Raw genomic sequence first — 20826 nt, forward strand, 5'->3', positions numbered from 1 at the left:
CCCTAAGGGCAAAAATTTTCAAAATTGACCATAATAATTGTAGCCCCTCATAGCTAAACCACAAACAGATTTCAAATATCTCTAATGGCTGAAAAGTTAAGGGGGGTGCAAGTTACTTTTCAGTCACCCTGTATATCACTACGACTCGCATGTAAAACACTATAGAGCCCCGAAATGGGCGAAATGTGACTTTTTTGACGAGTACTAAACGATACTTTTTATCACAATGAAAAAGAATACTTAATCAAACTTTTAAAAATATCTATATATCTTTACATTGAGTTGTAACTTTGTTGATGTCAGGCAAAGTACCTATTGTTTGTGGAGCGAAAGTAATGTTTATGTCAGGAAAAGTCAGCTGATCACTATTTGTTTTTGGTGTACGGAAATTGAAGATTTTCGAAGGTCTCAGCTGTATGGAAATGAATAATTGGTAATTCCACAAACTGTTTCCCTTCATGTGTATAAATTACGGAATAATTTAGCGTATAGAAAGAATCCTACTTAATCAAAGACATCTTAAAACAAATCATGATTCTTCCATCTAACCAATGAAATGTTGCGAATGTGTCTACCAATGACGTTATTGCTAGTGGCAACACTCTAAATTGGCGTTTCCCATTCATGAAGTACTGTATTTTTTAATAATGAAAATCGAAAATTTTGAAATAGTCTGACGGAAAACTTTTTACTGCACCAAATAAAATGTTTGCAATCAACGAAATGAGGAGTATGTTTTATCTATGAGACTACCCAACACAAGTTAGTACATTTCTCATCTTATTGTAAATTTTGAAGCTCGTTTTTCGTGTCTAGTTCATGTTGGTGACACTGATCGCTAGTGTTCACGAAATTTTGTTTCTATTATTTTAGGGTTAATTTAGTGATTTATGCTTCACTGTTTGTTTATATAACCAGGAAACGAGTTTATGGTTAGATTGTTTTATTTGGTTAAACGAGGTTTTATATTACTGAAATATCAAGAAACAAATTGTAAACAAAACACGACCTCTCCCACGGCCGCCTTTAAAGGTGGCCGTGCCTCTCTAGTGCACCGGACACCCGGATGGAACTAACAATACAAATGTCTTCAGCTGATCCATAAGAGTGAGAAATCTACTAAGGGAGTAACTTATGTTTTATGAAATGAAATGAAAATTATCCTTTATTGAAGCGAACTTAAGTCCTTTCTTAGTTAACCTCTATGGTTTTATCTGTGGTTTCGGACTGTGAGGCCATCACAACCACAGACAATTACGAAATCATGTGACCCTATTTACCACTCCTATCAACTTATTTTACATCCATATTTCCCGCGCAATATCGTCAGCTGGTTGCCGTTGCCTAGCAACGCGGTCCGGCGCGCAGCACCCTTATTGACCATACTGCTAGCAGAGCTCTAGACAGCGTAGAAGCGTAGGACGTACATAGCGTACCGCGTAGCTCCTACGTTATCCAAGCGTATTTTTAGCTCGGTTATGTTCAAGAGACCAGTGTTTCTTTTCCAGGAGGCAGTGTGTGCATCTAGGCTTTGTGTTTTGCCGGGAACGTAGGTGTTGTCAGTGATGTGGTTTTATTTATAGGACTAGTGTTTGCATTGGGTAATTTCGTTGATTCTTGGTTTACAATTTTAATTTTTTAGGTTTACTTTGTACACTGTCAATATCGGTGATGCAATATTTTGGACCTAAATATTTATTTTGGGCGAATGATTGACTATTTTTGGTGGCGTTTCCTACTTAGGTTGGCCATTTCAGGTTTATCGGTTATTTTTCATGATATACTTTTGACTATTGGGTATGATATATTTTTAGCAAGCTAAATATTTTCGTGATGGCTAAACATTTCATAGTTTTTCGGTGATGATTCCCATTTAGAACAAACAAGTAATTTTCGATCGGTTTTATATTTTCATTAGGTTGTTCCATACATTTTTGCTGATTATAATAGATTTTGTTGAAGCTAAATGTTGAAATATTTTATGTTTGATTCTATTTGTTTACCACATAGCCTACAAAAATCGTTGTTAGATCTTTAGAATACGTTTGATCTTAAAACCGAATGTCTATATTTATTTAAAGACTATTTTCTAAAAGTTTTGTTCAAATACTACTGCAATTAAATGAGCAAATAAAAATAATTATTTAATTATTTATTGTTTGCATGGCGGTTTCACACGAGATTATAAATGATGATTCACATAAAAAAATCACTACTGTTGAGATAGGTTTACTCGTACTACTTTTCTTGTTGTCTAAGCATACGTAATTTTCCAATTATTTTTATTGCTTTGACAGCATGCCATGGTTGTCAATTGCTCTGTGATTGAATTAGGCCATTTGACAATTAGTACATAAATAATATTAAACAGAATACGAAATACATGTATTCCAAGTAGACGAAAGTCTGAATGTACTAAACCGTTACAGTATCGGTACTTGTAATTACCTTGTATTTTAATTTAAAATTTAATTCTATTTGTTTGCTTTTAATTCCAATTTTACTCTTGTTTGATTTGGGTGTTAAATATTTAGCCATCCCTAATCGTTTTAATGATTAGCCAACTAATTAATAGCCACAGTCTAGCAGTACATTGATATTTGGCCAATCTATTACTGGAAACGTAAAAGTAATTTTTACTAGTGAATAGAACAAATGCACCGGGCTAATAATGTAGTTTGATTCGTAATTGATTTGTGTTCGCAACCACAAAACTGTGGCGAGATTTACTTCAGTCCATATCTGTCTGTATAAAGTTAATCAAACACATAAAAATACTATTCACGTGTAAAGTAAGAAAACCCAAGTTGAAATAGTAAATTTGTGTAAAGAAAAGAGATTTCAATTTCAAACTAAATAAGTTTTTTATCAGAAGCACGGTAAACATATCCAATCCGTCAAATCTAGATAAAAAACAAACACGGAAAAGAGCAGAATTTTTGCAGCATTCAAACTATGAATTAACGGATTATAACGATTTTCAGAGTAGTATATAAAATCGAAACATTAATAAATACAAATTATGACAATTAGCAAAACTAAAGGGATTATTAAATTGAAGATTAAAAAGTTGATGACAAACTTTGAAGTGATGCGATGCGGTTACTAGACATGACTTCTGAACCGCGGGACATTCTCAGACTAAGACTCAGCGATCCTACCTTGGGATTCTGTCCCCAGCCTCCTCCTCAGGACACAGACAACCAGATATGCTGCTGGACCAACTCTGCCACACTGGTACGTGTGCTGTAGTATGCAGTCTAGTTTTAAATGCAAAATATGCTTCTAGTGTCTACCATACACGTTCAGTTCGGCCTCAAGGTCTGGACTGTACCTGGACTGAAGGAAGAACTGAAAGTGTGTAGCGATTCCTTGAGGTGGATCGTCGGCCGCGGACTACCCTATGCGAAACTAGGGTCAGGTAGACACCGGCAAAGCACCACTGCGAAATCGACCCCCCAAAAAAAACTTCCCTTCATATCCCTTCATTATCTGGTTAGGTTAGGTTAGGTTAGGTTAGGTTAGGTTAGGATAGGTTAGGATAGGTTAGGTTAGGTTGTTAAGTTAGGTTACATTCCATCCTCCACCTGATTACCCGGCTACCTGGCTACCTGTGGTAGCGTTGGCGCAATCCCGGTGCGTGCCAGGCTGACCCTTGGTAATCCACACATAGCTGGCGCAATCCCGGGTTACCCGTCGGCCTGATGGGAAACTCAATAACTCATTTATTTAGCTAGATTAACATTACAAAAATGCTTTAGCCAAGTCAAATTTGTGTTGTTATTCATATGTGTTTTAAAACATATGGTGTTAGAATATTATTTGTTTAGTTTTTGTTGGTAAACATTCTGAATCATGATTTATTGTAGAAGCTACCTAATAAAGTATTTGTCTTATTAAAACTATATTTTAATTTAACTTACGATAACACTACATGGTGGCAGCGGGCTTTTTATTGTTTTAGCTATACAGTACATAAAGATGAAAGGTTTTAGTGTTCCTTCCCCAGAACATTTTGATTTTAAAGGAGAAAACTGGTCTAAATGGAAAACCCGTTTCTTGCGCTTTCATGCGGTATCTGGGCTCACCAATGAAGACGAACCATATCAGGTAAACACCTTACTATATATGATGGGCGAAAAGGCTGAAAGCATATTTGAATCATTTAATTTGACATCTGAGGAAAGTAAAAGTTTCAAAACTGTTTAAAAAAAATTTGATACATATTTCATACCTTCTAAAAATGTTATCTATGAGAGGTACATGTTTCATACTAGGAGTCAACATGAGGAAGAGCGTGTTGAGAGTTTGATTCATGATCTTCATGAGATGGCTTCTAGATGCGATTTCCCTGCTTCTTATAAAGATGAGGCTATACGAGATCAACTTGTTGTAGCGATTAGAGACAAAAGTTTATCTGAAAAACTACAAATGAATGCAGATTTAACACTTAATTCTGCTGTCTCAAATGTTAAGCAAGCCGAATCGGTTAAAATGCAACAATCATTGATGAGGTCCGGGTCTTCTGAACATGCTCTAACTGCAGATAAAGTCACTTCAAGGACTTGGGGCACTAAATTTGCTCAGAAACCTCCAGTTGATTCCAATGCGTCCAGTACCAATTACTACAATCAATGCCAGTGGTGTGGTAACGCTCAACATGATCGACCAAAATGTCCTGCCCGTAATATTTTCTGTCGAAACTGTAACAGGAAGGGCCATTTTGCTAAATGTTGCCAGTTCAAAAATGTCAAGGAAATAAATTCAAATCCTCTTCAAGATGAAGTTATTAAGAGTGACAAATTTGTGGGGTCTATTAATCCTCAAAAGAATCCTAAAGCAAAATGGTCTGCTGAAGTTAAACTAAATGGAGTATGTATTCAAGCTAAGATAGACACTGGAGCTGACGTTTGTGTCTTGCCCCAATCACTTTATAAGTTGAAATTGTTTATGTACCCACTAAATTCAAGTAACAAAGTTTTAATTGGGCCTAACGGGTCTGTCCTTAATATCTTAGGCGTATTCGAGGGTACAATCCAGTACAAGAATCAATATTGTAAGTCTCAGTTTTATGTAGGCCTAATATCTGGTGCTGATAGAACCCTTTTGAGCAATGAAGTTAGTGAAAAATTGGGTCTAGTTAAAAGGATGTTTCAAGTCGACTCAACTGGCTCATTTGATCCCTTTACATCATACCCTAAACTTTTCAGCGGTCTTGGCACAACACAAGCTCATTATAATATAAAATTAAAACCAAACGCTGAACCGTACTCTCTCAAAGTTCCAAGGCGTGTTCCCCTACCCTATAAAGATGCTGTAAAAAAAGAACTTGATGCAATGTTGGATCAAGGTGTTATCGTGAGAGTAGACACTCCGACTGACTGGTGTTCACCTCTTGTCATTGTCCCTAAAAAGGACAATTCAATAAGACTTTGTGTAGATTTTACTAAACTTAATGAGAGTGTTAAACGAGAACTATATCCTGTGCCCTCTGTAGACTACACTCTGGGACAATTAGATGGTGCTAAGGTGTTCTCGAAACTAGATGCTAACTCGGGTTATTGGCAAATACCCATAACAGAAGAAGCTTCATATTTTACTACTTTCATCACACCTTTTGGAAGATTCAGATTTTTACGACTTCCTTTCGGGATTTCCACTGGTTCAGAAGTATTCCAGCGTCAAATGTCTGAATCACTTGAAGGGCTTCAAGGTGTTGTTTGCCATTTCGATGACATAACTATATACGGAAAAGATATGGAAGAACATGACAAAAATTTACATAGTGTTTTGTGTAGGCTCCAGGAAAAGGGCTGGACACTTAATAGATCAAAATGTGTGTTCCGGCATAACAGTATCAGTTTACTAGGTCACCTTGTAACTAAAAATGGTATTAAGCCTGATCCCTCTCGTGTTGAGGCTATCCAAAAACTCAAGACACCAACTAATGTTAAAGAATTAAGGAGAATTCTAGGTGTTGTCAATTACGTAGCCAAGTTTATTCGTAATTTGTCAACCATAGTTCATCCACTACATGCTTTACTACAAAGAAATACAGAATTTGTTTGGGGGCCTGATCAAGACCAAGCTTTGGAAAAGATTAAACTGTCATTGATGTCCGAACCGTGTCTCGCTTTATACAGCATGTCTAAAGAAACCTTCCTCTCGGCGGATTCCTCGTCATACGGTATTGGAGTTGCACTACTTCAGCTTCAAGAAGATGGAACTAAACGTCCTGTGGCCTATGCTTCGAGAAGTTTGTCATCAGCCGAACGTAATTGGGCTCAAATAGAAAAAGAAGCTCTAGCGATTGCATGGGGGTGTGAACGATTTGAACACCTCATTTTAGGGTTGCATTTGCATATTGAGACAGACCATAAGCCCTTGCTCTCCATATTCAAGATAAAAGACTTGGACAATATTACTCCCAGGCTTCAGAGAATACGACTCCGACTAATGAGATATACATATGATATTACATACACGCCCGGTAAACAGTTGATTTTGGCTGATGCACTGTCTCGAGACACAGAGAACTCTGAAGAGGAATGGGAACTTACAGAGGAAATCCTTGCATATATACAAAATATTCACACTACTCTAACATCAGTTTCAGATGAAAGGTTGCAAGAAATAAATCAAGAAACTATGAAAGATGAAACTTTAAAACATGTGTCTCAGTATTGTGTGAAAGGTTGGCCAGAAAAATCTAAGATTCCAGAGGATGTATTGCCCTACTGGTATCATAGAGAAGATATAAGTGAGCAAAATGGTATACTTCTCTTTGGAAGTCGTATTATAATACCAAATTCTCTAAGAGCTAATGTACTAAGAAGTATTCATGAAGGACATCAAGGCATAACAAAATGTAGATCTTTTGCAAAATTGACTGTGTGGTGGCCTCGTCTTTCTCAACAAATCAAAGAACTAGTAGAAAATTGCAAGATATGTACAGAAAATCGCGCTACGAGAGCAGAACCTCTGATACCAACCCCTTATCCGGACAGACCTTGGCAAATAGTGGGTGCCGATTTGCTAAAGTGCAAAGGTCACTGGTATCTCTTAATCTCAGACTATTATTCCAGGTTTATGGAGATTGCTAGACTAAATGACTTAAAAATGGGCACTATTGTGACATATACAAAGTCCATCTTCGCACGTCATGGTGTACCTGAGACAGTGAGAGCAGACTGTGGTTCCCAATTTGACTGCTGTCAATTCAAACAACTTGGTCGTGATTATGGATTTAAATTGATTACATCAAGCCCAAAATTTCCACAAAGCAACGGCTTCATCGAAGCGCAAGTAAAAAATTTTAAGTACCACTTAGAAAAAAGTGATGATCCCTACAAAATGCTACTTATGTTAAGAGCGACCCCTCTAGAAAATGGGAAAAGTCCAGCGGAATTACTTTTCGGGAGAAGGATCCGCACTTATGTTCCAATAATGTCTGATCAACTAAGACCCTATCTGGTAGACGCTGAAAAGTTAAGGGAAAAGGAAGAAGCAAGAATTGATCGTCAAAAGATTTATTTTGACAAAAGACATAGAACCAGAGAATTGCCTACTCTACCTGTTGGAGCCCAAGTCCATATAAAGGACCGGAATCAAGAAGGAACTATATTGAAAAAACATCCTGCACCTCGATCCTATATAATCCAAACGCAAGATGGTTGTTTGCGGAGGAACAGAAGGTCGCTGCAAAAATTTAGCACTACTATGCCTTCTGATCACTCTCAACCAGCATTGCAGACCTGTCCTTCAGAACACCTGAGAAGATCAGAATCTTTCGATCATCCTGCAATAGCATCGCAGACAAATCCTGGTTTAGTGAATCTAAGAAGATCAACAAGACAGTTCAAACCTACCCGGAGGTTCGATCTTTAAAGGGGAGATGTGTTGTTATTCATATGTGTTTTAAAACATACTAGAGGTCGTCCAGTGGTCGAAACTCGACCAAAAATATGTAATGTACAGATTTCTCTATTTTCACCACACACTGTAAATAAAACATGTGATTGGAGTTTCTTCCATTTGTTTTGATTTTCTGTTTATATTTCGTTGTTATTTCGTCACCAGCATGGCAACCCATATGATCCATGTTAATTTTTTCAAATTTTTAAACTCATTTTTTGTGCTTATCTTTGAGCCTATTTAAATTTATAAAGGGATTCTGCACACCTACAGGAAAATAGCTTTCTAACGGTATGCGTAGATTTTCCCTACGATGCACACGAGCTGAGAAAAAAGGTTTTAAAGAAACATGCTTGCCTATTAATATATAGATGGTGTTAGAATATTATTTGTTTAGTTTTTGTTGGTAAACATTCTGAATCATGATTTATTGTAGAAGCTACCTAATAAAGTATTTGTCTTATTAAAACTATATTTTAATTTAACTTACGATAACACTACAAAATTTACTAAAAATAACTATTGACTAACTTTTGAAATGTTTAAAATTAAAATTCATGAGGACTGTCCGTCAGCGAGAAAGGCGCGGACACTAGTAGCCTTTACCCACGAGAAATGTCTTCAAGTGCCTTTTGCAGCATCCCGGGTCTGATGTGGACTTGATTTGAAGAGGGAGAGTATTGAACAGTTTGATGTCATTATAATTTAGATGTCTTTCAAAGAATGTAGTTGAATGGGCTGGAATTCTCGGATTGAAAGTATTGCGAAGCAGATATGAGTGGGTTGCGGTGTGAAAATGAGAATAATTTGACTTAAGAAAAGTGAGGACTTCTAGAATGTAAATACAGGGAAAAGTTAGAATTGCACGAGGCCTGGCCTCAAGACACTGATCGTGTACTGTTGAATCCCGCAGTCCGAGGCCAATTCAGTTATGAACTTCAGATCTTCCAATGTCCTACCTGTCTCTAGATATAGCAATGTTGTCTAACTTTTTGCTAGGCTTCATGGCTTGCCTCATAACAGTGTCTTGCTTGGCAATAAAAAGTTTAACCATTTTTATAACTCCATGTAAGTTTGTTCGTACATTAAAATGTTCCAATCTCTTGCATAACACTGAAGTGTGGTATTTCTTTTACGTTCAAATCATGACTTCGCCCACATGCTTCTCTTGCACCTTTTCCTATTCACTACTATCGCTGCCATCACCTCGATATCTTCAGTTGAAATGCCGAGCACGAAACGTACACCTTCGAGCACAGCTACGCGACTTATGCACAGGCCGGGTCGCAAAACGTATATATATATATATATATATATATATATATATATACATTATTTAAAACGCAGAGATAAATCATTCGTTTCAATATTCTTTACAATTTTGATTTTAATTTAACTTTAATATTAATCTAGGCTACAGCATATACTAACTAACAACTATGGGAGTGTGTTTTTTCTCTCTGCCTACAGCTTCTGAATTACTTACCCGTGTTTAATACTCCTTACATTTCGTGTCTACAGTAAATTAAGAGTTGTTGAATATCTCTGTACAAAAAGTTTACAATGTGCTGTATTTCTGAACAATTCTTGCATTTAGTACAATTTACCATACACAAAAATAATTAAATATAGACTGTCAGCCGTGCTGTGGTAACCGCAGCACAGCTGACGGTCTAACTCAAAGCTCCCTAGAAAAATCTAACAATTGATGCACTACTAAATAGAAATTAAATAACTACAACACTGTATGGACACACCAAACACCAACTACATACCCAATAGACAATAAACAGCTGCCACTGAAACTGCTTTACTGATTTTACTAGATAATTTGTTGGTACATATCTGACGTGAAAAATCCTCCAGTGATTTTTTTTCATTAACAATTTTTAGCATTAAGGGACATATCTTACAATCCACACCTTACTCAATAATTTGACAAGATTTTCTGTTAGATCGAAAACGTTGATGAAATTATCTCAACCAACCTCTGATAAATCATTTTCTTTATTAAGATAATTGTTTTATATAGGTAATACGAGGTCCGGTTGCCGGACCCTGAGCTCTGCCATTGTCAGAGTTGCGGTTTTGACTTACGTAAGCCCACGAGGGGCTTCCCGTTTTCCCAACTTGTTTCATTACAGTCCAAACGCGTGACGTCATTAAAGTTAGCTCGCTTTGTTCATCTTTCAATAGCTTTTGTTCTCATCGATTCAATTATGGGCTTAGTCGAAGTTTTTGTCAGAGATTTGATTATTACCTTAGTTCAAAAGATTGATGAGTTCGCGATACTTTGTGATTTTTTAGGTTGAAGATTTAAAAATTAATTTCGTACTTTTAAAGTTTTTGTCAAGAGAAGTGTTTGAGTATTGTGTTCAGCAGATCAAAATTAGTTCCGTTTGAATATAGATTCGTGGAAAAATTTCAATCACGATGAAAAAATAGCTACTTTGTTAAAAGAGCTAACAAACTTTGCGTTTCGATCCATTAATACTGTAAAGAATATGTTTTTTTATGGTTTGTATCTTAGTTTTTTTCCGAATTTAAGCATACTTAACTGTTGTTTGAAAACCCTAACTAACACAAGTAGACATATCGTTCAATTGTAAAATCAGAAGCTTTATCTTTTTTCATGTTGGTGACGCTGAGCGCTAGTATCTACGAAATTTTCTTCCCCGCATTTTAGGGTTAATTTTACGAGTTGTGTTTTACTTTTAGGTTATAGATCCAAAGGACTTTGAGCATTCAAAATTACTTTTTAGTTCAATTTTTTTTTTGAAATTTTTTGATTGAAATAAATAAAAACACGCCATCTTTTGTAACTTTGTGTTTTGTTTTATTATTTATGTAACCTGAATTTGGTTCATGTACCACCCTGGACACGTTTCATGTGGCTTCTACAAACACGAATACATAGTAAAGATACTCAAAAAGACTCGAAATGCCGTTTTGTTGCGTACAATCACTTAACGGTGTCCACCGGTGGAACACGTCGAAGTTTTGGAGTCGCCTCGTGTACCACAGTGGTAAACTTTTGGATTTTCAAAAACTTAATGAATCGGTAAAAAATATTGGAATGAGCGTTTTTTAAACGCAATCGTCATTGCCTTTAACATTCACATGTTTACCGCGATGCCTTTATCCACGCGGTAGTGAAGACGTCTCTTGATGTGCTAGTTCCATTTGTAATGTAATCACTAAGTTGTCAGCATGCCAGCGATCTTCTACTTCGCGACGCCCAAAATACAAGCCATAATACTACTTCACCCTATCTTTCACTCTATCCTAAACCACACGATTGCCAACACACACTATTTACATTATTCCCAACGCTTTTTCGACGTGTTTTGATTTATTTCTGTTACACTATAGCGAACGCGGCTGCATTATACAGTTTTGGCATAAATCATAATTTTTTTGTGAAGAACAGGTATTAATTAACTTGCCTATGTATTGATGTCCCTCAATTATTTAAAATGTACACAAAAGATCAAAAGTGACTATGAAATGTGTTATAGGCGTTTTTGAAAGATAATTCCGAGTTTACTGTCAAAATCTGTCTACAGCGTTTTGAACATTCTTTGCGTGGAGGTCCTTTTCTTCTCCAGGGTTTATCGCTTCAGGCTCCCTTAGAAGTAGACTAGTTATTTGTTATTAACAATAATTCCATGATAAGATATAGCTCCGGCACAAAGCCCAAGTGTTAACGTTCCCAGAAGACAAAAACAGTTTGTTGAAATCATTGGTACCTGACTGTGTTCTTGATTAAGATGTTTTTGTGTCATCCTATGCGTTATGCCAGCTTGTGTGGTATATTCATTTGTCTTCTTAAGTTATTCTCTTTCATTAACACTGTAGCCTATTTACAAGAATATTAACAAATATGCGGTCACTGGTATCGCGGTCGGGTCGAACTAACAACGCGACTACGGACACGCGGCGGGAGGTATTTCTTTCTCCAATTTATTTCTTACTCTGGGGATGTTGGAATTTCGTTCCGTGAGGGTTAAGGGTAGGTCGGAGATTCCATGTATGGTTGAGTAAATGTTTTGATTTCTGCTGTAACACCGGTTTGTGGCCGTTTCCAGTTTTGTCATTTTCAATGTCGTATTTTATGTATGTTTTTGGTAGCTTTCTTGTACTTTTGCTAGTGGCTTTGAGTGGATTTGCTAAGAATCGTGAGCAAATCTGAAAAAGGTTAGTGTGTGAGTTGAGAACATGGATAAAATCCCAAGTCCTTGGATCTGAGATAGCAACATAAATATTATTTAAATCGTCATTCTATTTTTATATCCGTTTGGTTTAGAATTTGACAGGACAGAGTTACATAGCCAAGTTGGTCCGGCTGCGGTGAGTTTGTACGGTTTCTTGGCTAACCTAGATTCCATCAAGGATTGAGAGGTGCAAACCATTTTTACAAATTTACTTCTTTGATTTAATCTTTCGTTGACTTTAATTTACTCACGCTTGTTTTTTTGTGTAATTACTCATAATTTAGTGATCGTAAGAGACAAGAACTTACTTTCAAATACAATTGACAATTTAAGTACTGTATACTACTGTAGTGATAGTATAAACTACAGTAGATTAGCTAAAACTAAAAGGCAATTTGAAGGTTGGTGCCGTCTGGTTTTTATAGATTTTAAAGTTTTATTTCGTGATTTTTTCTTGGTAGGTATCTAACCAATTTCACAATTTTTTAACCGCTCAAATTGTTAAATTTATCGTGAGGAAAGATTTTGTCGAGATCAGTACACTCAATGTTACCAACATCAACACACACAAAACATACTAGATTAACATTAGGATAACAAATATTACAGTATTTTGTCAATAATAACGCTATCGTCAAACGCTGTCTCTAAAAGTCGTCTATTATTATATCTAAACGTAGTCTAAATTGATAGACACCCCCATGGAGCGCACCACGGAAAGTGACCTCTGCACGTGTGTGTGTGTGTCGGTCACCTGTCGGCTGTCGCAGAGATTGTAGCCATTGTACCGCAACAGCGGGTAATCAGCTGATGAGCTTGTTGTGTAATCACCTGTTGTATTCATTCCAGTAATCTAACCTCTACCTGTCAGCTGTGACAATGCAGTAGTGCCACTACAACTTACACAACTTGTGCGCTCTAGCGTTGATTATATACGTAGTAAAGTAACTATTATGCGAAATTGTATGATACACGTTGACTTTTGATCATTTTGTAAAAGCCGAAGCTTGTGTTTATGTCTAGTCCTCGCTTGAGTGTTAAATGGTATGATGCCGGTTTAATATTATGGTACATTTTACTTTGTGCTCTCTTTGGCTACATTACCAGAGGAAAGAGTAACTTATTGTTTTATTAGGTTAAAACAGTTTTAAGAGCTTGTGAAACAACATGGAATACTCAACATACTAGTAAAACTTTATAAAAACTCAAACTATTATAATACTGAACAATACTTACCTTGTATTGTCTTTAGCTGATCTATAAGGATGACAAATGTTAATACAAATTTAAAATAAAACTGAACCAAGACAACTGTAGGTCTACCCTAAAGTTGTTGAAACGTTTAAACTTAATTCTCTCTTATAATGTGGTGTACATATTTTTTTGGCAAGGGATTAGAGTTCAAACCTTTAAAGATATATACGCGTATCTTTAATTACAATTCAAAACTGTGACATGTAAATAGATTGAATTGGAATTCAAATTTTTAAAAATGAACACCACCCTATTGTGAACACCAATAAAATATGTGTAAAGAGTAAAAATTTCACTAAAGTTATTATGTAGTGCTGTTATTATAGTAGGTAACTATTTTACATGTTTATATATTACATTTAGGGTGACTTTCATAGCTGTCGTTTAACGACTCAATTAATTAAATTACAAATACATATTTACCATTATTTTTTAATATTTAGATACAACAACATCTCAAATACATTTTAATAAACTACCGGAAGGTAGTATTTTCAGGTTAAATACTAAAACTTTTGAATTATCCTACTAGCAAATTTTTCTTAAACAATTTTGTAAAATAAATAGATAATTTAACTAAATAAATTAAGTTAAATGTTAACAAATAATTTTTGTATGGTTTATAAAAAACAAATTTAAAACTTAGTAAATGAATAATATTTTCATCAGTTATTTCTGTACAACATTTATAAACATTCCAAATCCTTCCATTCAATTGAGTTTAACAGATGAATTATTCCACTCTAACAAGTTGTAGCAATCGGAAAGCTAAATTTAGTTTGTTTCCAGATAAGTAATTTTTGAACATGCACATGTGTATTGTATGACTACCGTTGGATTTTCAGAAAAATATTTCATAAACCTGTCATTATTATAACCTATTTAAAAATATTAGGTTCAACGAATACTTAGGTTTGCCGTCACAGGGAAAGTAATGTGATTTTTAACTTAATATCAAAAGCTTAACATAAAATACATGAATTTTCAAAATATGTTCAAAATGTATCCACGAACAAGCAAACTAAATCAGTGTATTTATTTTCCATTAGAATGACATTAGAAGCTGTAATATAAAATGTGTATAAATTTTATTTGTAACCATTGATTTTACAATATTGCTTCAATATACTACACTATTTGTTTGCTTTTTGAGCTCTACAACATGATATAGAAGTAATTGCATGTTATTTTTAGGGTCAACAATGGGAAAACCCAAATTTTACCTCATAAAACCCCTATACAACCCCGTACTTATAGTCTGATCATGCTGATTTGCAAATTATGAACATTTTTGCTCGGTAACCTTGCTAAAGCATTATATTATTTTTAAGGGATGCTGTTTTTGGCCTATTGGCACACCGAAACAAGAAAGTAAATTGGAAAGGGGTCCAGGTCTACCAAGAGACCTATGGTAATAGCTTATTCCCTGTTCGGGAAATTTAAACGCAATAATCTAAAAGATATACATTGATGTAGAAGTCATAAAAGATTTCCCCATCTAATGGTTAACAGATAAATTATTACTCACTAATTTTCACAAATCTGTAACAATTTAATAAGAAAATAATGTTTGTTTAATTTAATAGTAATTATTGGACTTCCACGTGTAGGCCTATATGACATCTGTTCTTCATCATTATTTTCCAATATATATGAAACTAGCTGTACCCGCAGGCTTTGCCCCGTTTAACTTCATAAGTATTCGCAAGGCTCATTCACGTCCTGGTTGAAGTTCGTTCGCTACGCTCACTCACCTTTAAGTTGGAGCTCGTTCGCTGCGCTCACTTGCCTTCAGGTTAGCTCGTTCGCTACGCTAACTCGCCTCCAGGTTGAAGTTCGTTCGCTACGCTCACTCACCTTTTGGTTGAAAATTAGCTGTTGTCATAAATTTAAAAAAATAATAGTGCTGCACCCTGTTGGTAATCCTTGTAACTTTGATGCTATTGAACATCATATAGAACAGAACCAACTTGTTTAATTGAAACAGCGTTTAAGATTCATTAATTCCTTTTAAATATGAAAAATCATAAGGTTAACATGGGGAACTACAGAGCCACTGGGGCGGAGCCCAAAAGGATTTTTGAGATAAGAATATGCTTTAAAGTTAATCGGGAATGTGAGCTATCATCATGCCAAATTTCAGCCCAATCCGTCCAGTAGTTTATGCGTGATTGAGCAACACACACACACACACACACACAAACTCACAAACTTTCAGATTTATAATATTAGCAAGATACACAAAACGCAATAATCTTAAAAACATAGCATCAAAGAGTTCACAAATGAATTTTCATAAAGTCTTATATAAAGTCTCACTAATTTTCATAAAGCTAAACAATCAAATAGAAAAATTATGTTTGTTTGAACAGTAATTTGGACACCCTGTAATGCTGTATGACCTCCGTTCTTCATTATTATTTTCCAATAACCTGAGTTTATAATTAAATATATGATACGCAACAATCTAAAGAAATAGCATCGAAGGGTTCACAAATGAATTATTTCTCACTAATTTTCATAAATCTGAAACTATCCAATAGGAAAATTATGTTCGTTCGAACGGTAATTATTGGAGAGTATTGTGTGACCTCCGTCCTCTATTATTTCCAATATCCTGAGTAGATCCACGTGTTGTACCTGCCTCGTCTCCGGGGAACCACAATATGACCTCGATCCAGCCTCAGCTTCAGCTTCACCCAAGACCAGACAATCTGTTTTAATTTAGATCAATTACATGTCTAACTTGTAAACTAGATATTAAGCTATCGGTCTATAATTTTGAGTTGAGCAATGTTGTATTGGGTAGTTTTTGCAAATTTCCTATATAATAAGCTACTTGCAGTCACCCGTGCTTCGCAACGGGGAAGGGAACGTTTAAAAGAATAATTATGTTCCATTATGCTGTATGTAGATAAACTTTTATTGATCCACTAAAAGTATTAACTGGCTACTTCGTTTCCCAAACATTATTTTTGTGGACACAATAAATTTTTGTTAACAAATAGGAAAAAAGAAAGTCAATAAGTTAATGAACTCACTACTAAAATAATAAAACACCTTATTCCCACAATATCACAAATTATTTATTAAATTAAAAACATAAACACAACTCTGTAAAAAATCCTACTTTGACAGTTCTCACAGCTTTTTGTTGCTACTTGGTTCAAATTAGCTGTTGTCATCAATTTAAACAATTGCTGCACCCTGTTGGTAAACCTTATAACTTTTTAATGCTATTGAACATCACAGAATCAAATTGTTTAGTTGAAACAGCTGTTAAGATTCTTTAATTCCATTTAAATATGAGTATTCATAAGGTTAACATGGGAAACTCCAGAGCCACTGGGGTGGAGCCCTTTTGACGGATCTGCACCAAACTTCACACAAACCATCCTTCAATAAAGCTTAATAATGCCTGAAAGTTTCATTGCAATCTGTCGAGTGATTTCGGAGTCTATAACGCTCAAATATATATATGTATACAAACTTCATCTTTTATAAATATAGAAGAAGATTACTGAAGATACTATTCGATTTTGATGAGGTTTGCTACACGTGTAAACCTACGTTTATTCGAAAGAGTTCAGGAACGAACATGATCTGACTGTGGGGACAGGAGTTTTATCGGGGGTTTTATGGGGTAAAAATGGAGTTTTCCGTTTGTGACCCCCGAATCGTATAATTTTACAATCTGCTCTTAACTGCAAAGCTTTTGTTGATCATTGAGACATTAGTAATTTGGTAACCATGTGTTAGCACAGACACTGGGAACAATCTGGCTTACTTTTTGATTTATTAAGGTCATTTTGTTATATTCACTTCATAATAAAGAAGTTTGTGTAAAATTATATCTATAAAATGGCGATGAAGCGATTGATTCAATCCACGCCAGATCAGGATTCCAGTGTAGGTTGATCTGCAAAAAAAGTTCTGTTGCTTAAAAAAGTTTTTTTTTTAAATTTGGGAGTTAAATATCCTTTATTTTTATTTGGTTGAAGTAAAACAAATATATTTTTTAAAAGTGGATTACAGTATTGGTATTATTGATTCTGGAAATTTATATAGTTGATTCTATTACCTTAATAACCACGGGTATCTTCAAAGGGGTTCTGAGTGCAAAAAATGTTCGTTATATGCCTGGTTGTTTGCAGGGTTCAATTAATTTCCTTTTTACCAACTCAGGTCAGGTGGAGGAAAATTTGTTCACAGAATTTAAATTTAAAAATAACTAGTGTCAGTACCAATTTTTGATTTCCCAAAATAGAATGTCAAGAAATCTAGATACCATACATTTTTAAATTTTGTTTATTTACACTTAGGCACGTTTTTCAAAGTAAAGTTTCTAAACCTAAACCTGTTTATTACATAGGTCTAAAATCAACCTGTTGTTGGACAGCATCTTTAATCGATTGCTAAAAAACAAGTCAATACAATTGGAGACAAAAACACCTTCATCACTTAGCTCCTGAGATCATTTTCTATTATTCTTTTCTATTTTGTTCTTAGCCTATTTCACCTTATTACTTTTACCATTTTTACTGGAATGTTTTTATAAATATTTTTACTTTTAGTACATATTAAATTAAAAGTTGTTCCTTAAATATCATTTGACAGCTTCTTTGAAACATTTATACAGGGTGTTTTTTTTTAAACTTGCATCTTTATTTATGTAAAAACCACAATTGATAGAAATATGCAGTTTGCGGGAATCATCTATTGACGTAGGGGGCCCAATCTTTTTGAATTCAACATTACATTCCCTTCCCCCCCTTTCCCCCCTGCCCCCAACTTATTTTTTTTATAGCAAGATACCCCTTGCAACATATCAAATGAAAGAGCATGAAAAAATAAAATGTTTGATGAAAAAATTTAAAATCGGTTCATAAATTTGTAAGATATCCCTCCCCCATCTCCCCGGAACTTAATTTTTTTAATAGCAAGGTACCCCTTGTGACATATCAAATAAAAGAGCATGAAAAAAGAAAATGTTTGGTGAAATTTATTTTTCATTTGATATGCCACAAGGGGCACCTTGCTATTAAAATAAAATTAAGTTCCAAGGAGGGGAAAGGGGGGATTGTATCACAAATTCATGAGCCGATTTTCAATTTTTTTTTCACCAAACATTTTCTTTTGTCATGCTCTTTCATTTGATATGTCACAAGGGGTACTTTGCAATAAAAAAAAATAAGTTCCGGGTGGGAGGGGGGAATATCTTACAAATTTATGAACCGATTTTGAATTTTTTTTCATCAAACATTTTCTTTTTTCATGCTCTTTCATTTGATATGCCACAAGGGGTACCTTGCTATTAAAAAAATAAGTTGGGGGCAGGGGGGGAAAGGGGGGGAATGTGAATGTAACGTTGAATTAAAAAAGATTGGACCCCTACGTCAATAGATGATTCCCGCAAACTGCATATCTATTGCGGTTTTTACAAAAATAAAGATGCAAGTTTAAAAAAAAAAACACCCTGTATATGTAATCCTGTTATAGTTTGGTTCACAAATTTTTAAACATATTTAATAATAATTGGACCTTCAATACTTTTGTCAACTATCTGAATGGTATTATACAATACATAGTGTAACCGACCATTGTTATTGTATGCTATTTCCATGAACCAAAACCCAATCTATCTGTTAATGATGTCCATTAAGTATTATATAACCATATCCTTGCTTACCAATATAACAATGTGATTACATTTGAGGATATTTCCTTGAGGAAAAGTGAAATATAATTAAAATGTTAGTTTTAAATGGCTACAGACATTAATTTCTTCTTTAATGGTTGTTGGAAAATTGTCACGTAACCACAGTAAAACATATCGACTTACGATTTCTTGTAAAAATAATTCTCATCAGAATCAAGAATGAAAATTAATTTTTTTTTTTGTTTCAGGATACTCGGACTCATGTGGTATTTGAACTGTATGAAACGGAGGGTTCGTATGTCGAGTCATTGAAAACTCTAGTCACGGTAAGTTCTCCAATAACTTTTAAGTTTGTTTACAAAGTTAAATTAGTTATCGCAACTAAAGGAGTAAGTTTGATAAAATGATGTCCCGCTTTATACACATTGTTGAGAACATAAGTGGGATTAAGTAAATACTGTAAAATATGCGATTCAGCAAATTTTCAACCTTCCCTGGAAAAATTTTTTACTGAGACCTTATTTATTGGTTTAAAGTAAAATATGGGAAACAAAATTATTACTGAATGATTTCAATATAGTAGTTTTCATCACTAGGAGCGAAAGTGGCTTTTTTTGTACACAATAGTGTTTTAAGATTAAGTACCAAAAAGACACTTTCGCTTCGTGTGACAACAACTATTTTCATCATACTGTGGAGATAAACTTATAATTGTAACAAAATTATACCACATATTTTTTTTATTGTAGATAAGATGAGAGCTGGATCCAACCCTTGGGAACATTGCGTATTCATTTCTCTTCAAATTAGGAAAAAAGCATAAATGCTATTATCCTGAGTTTACTGTAAATACATTAACCAAATCTCAACAAACTTGATTCTGAATTTAGGTAAAACAACTATTATATGTAAAACACAAATTTTTACTAATTTAAAACTATTATTAGCTGTGACTCCCAAAAACAGTTCCCATCGTACATACTAAAAAACTGGAAAAACTTATGACAGCTAGGCTTAACCTACTGGACCAACACCAAATTACACGCGGTTGGTACCAATGATATTTTCCTGTAGGTAGGTGCAGAATCCCTTTATAAATTAAAATAAGCTCGAAAATGAGCACAAAAAATGAATTTTTAATAAAAAAATTAACATGGGCCTTATGGGTTGCCATGCCGGTGACAAAATAACAACAAAATATAAACAGAAAATCTAAACTAATGGAAGAAATTCCAATCACATTTTTTATTATTTACAACGTGGGGTAAAAATAGAGAAGTTTGCACAATACATACTTTTGGTCGAGTTTTCTACCACGGGGCAAGCTCTCATAATTGCATATTTTTAATAGAGGCCCCCCTATTATGTATTCCCAAATATCAATCGTCTCCTTTTTATTCATGCCATTTCTATTTTGTTTCAGAAATATCTTCAGCCACTGAAAAGTCCAGAAAACGCAGGACTTGTTGATGCGGCTCTGGTAGACGAAATCTTCTATCAAGTAAGAAGTAATGGACTTGAATTTATTGTTTCATTTATATTTATTTGTCGGTTTAGGTTTTGAATGAATTTAAAACTTTGTTAGGAAATTAAAATGTTTTTTATTTAAAAATAAGTTTGTTACTTGGTCGATGTTTGTGGAATACTTTGGTGTTGTGTGGTGGTCCAGTTGTGGTGTATAGTCTAATTCCGGAGTCATTTCACTGAATAGTACCGGTAGGGATTTTTACCTAGACTAAGTATATTACTGTACTTGGTTTGTTAGTTTGCCTTTTGAAATAAAGT

The 20826-nt window shown here is 34.7% G+C and overlaps 1 protein-coding gene across 3 annotated transcripts in view; it reads left to right on the top strand.

Annotated features, from left to right (window-relative positions):
- Positions 1 to 20826, top strand: part of LOC128991567 (rho guanine nucleotide exchange factor 17) — a 106245-nt gene that overhangs the window by 66241 nt on the left and 19178 nt on the right. For all 3 annotated transcript variants that reach the window (XM_054414565.1, XM_054414567.1, XM_054414566.1), the window contains exons 4-5: positions 19290 to 19367; positions 20465 to 20542. In XM_054414565.1, the coding sequence (XP_054270540.1) occupies positions 19290 to 19367; positions 20465 to 20542 (156 nt within the window). The remainder of the gene's footprint in view (positions 1 to 19289; positions 19368 to 20464; positions 20543 to 20826) is intronic.

Source organism: Macrosteles quadrilineatus, unplaced genomic scaffold, assembly GCF_028750875.1.
Source record: "Macrosteles quadrilineatus isolate MER2022 unplaced genomic scaffold, UCM_ALF_1.0 Scaffold_4__1_contigs__length_99947679, whole genome shotgun sequence".
Taxonomy (NCBI): Eukaryota; Metazoa; Arthropoda; class Insecta; order Hemiptera; family Cicadellidae; genus Macrosteles; species Macrosteles quadrilineatus.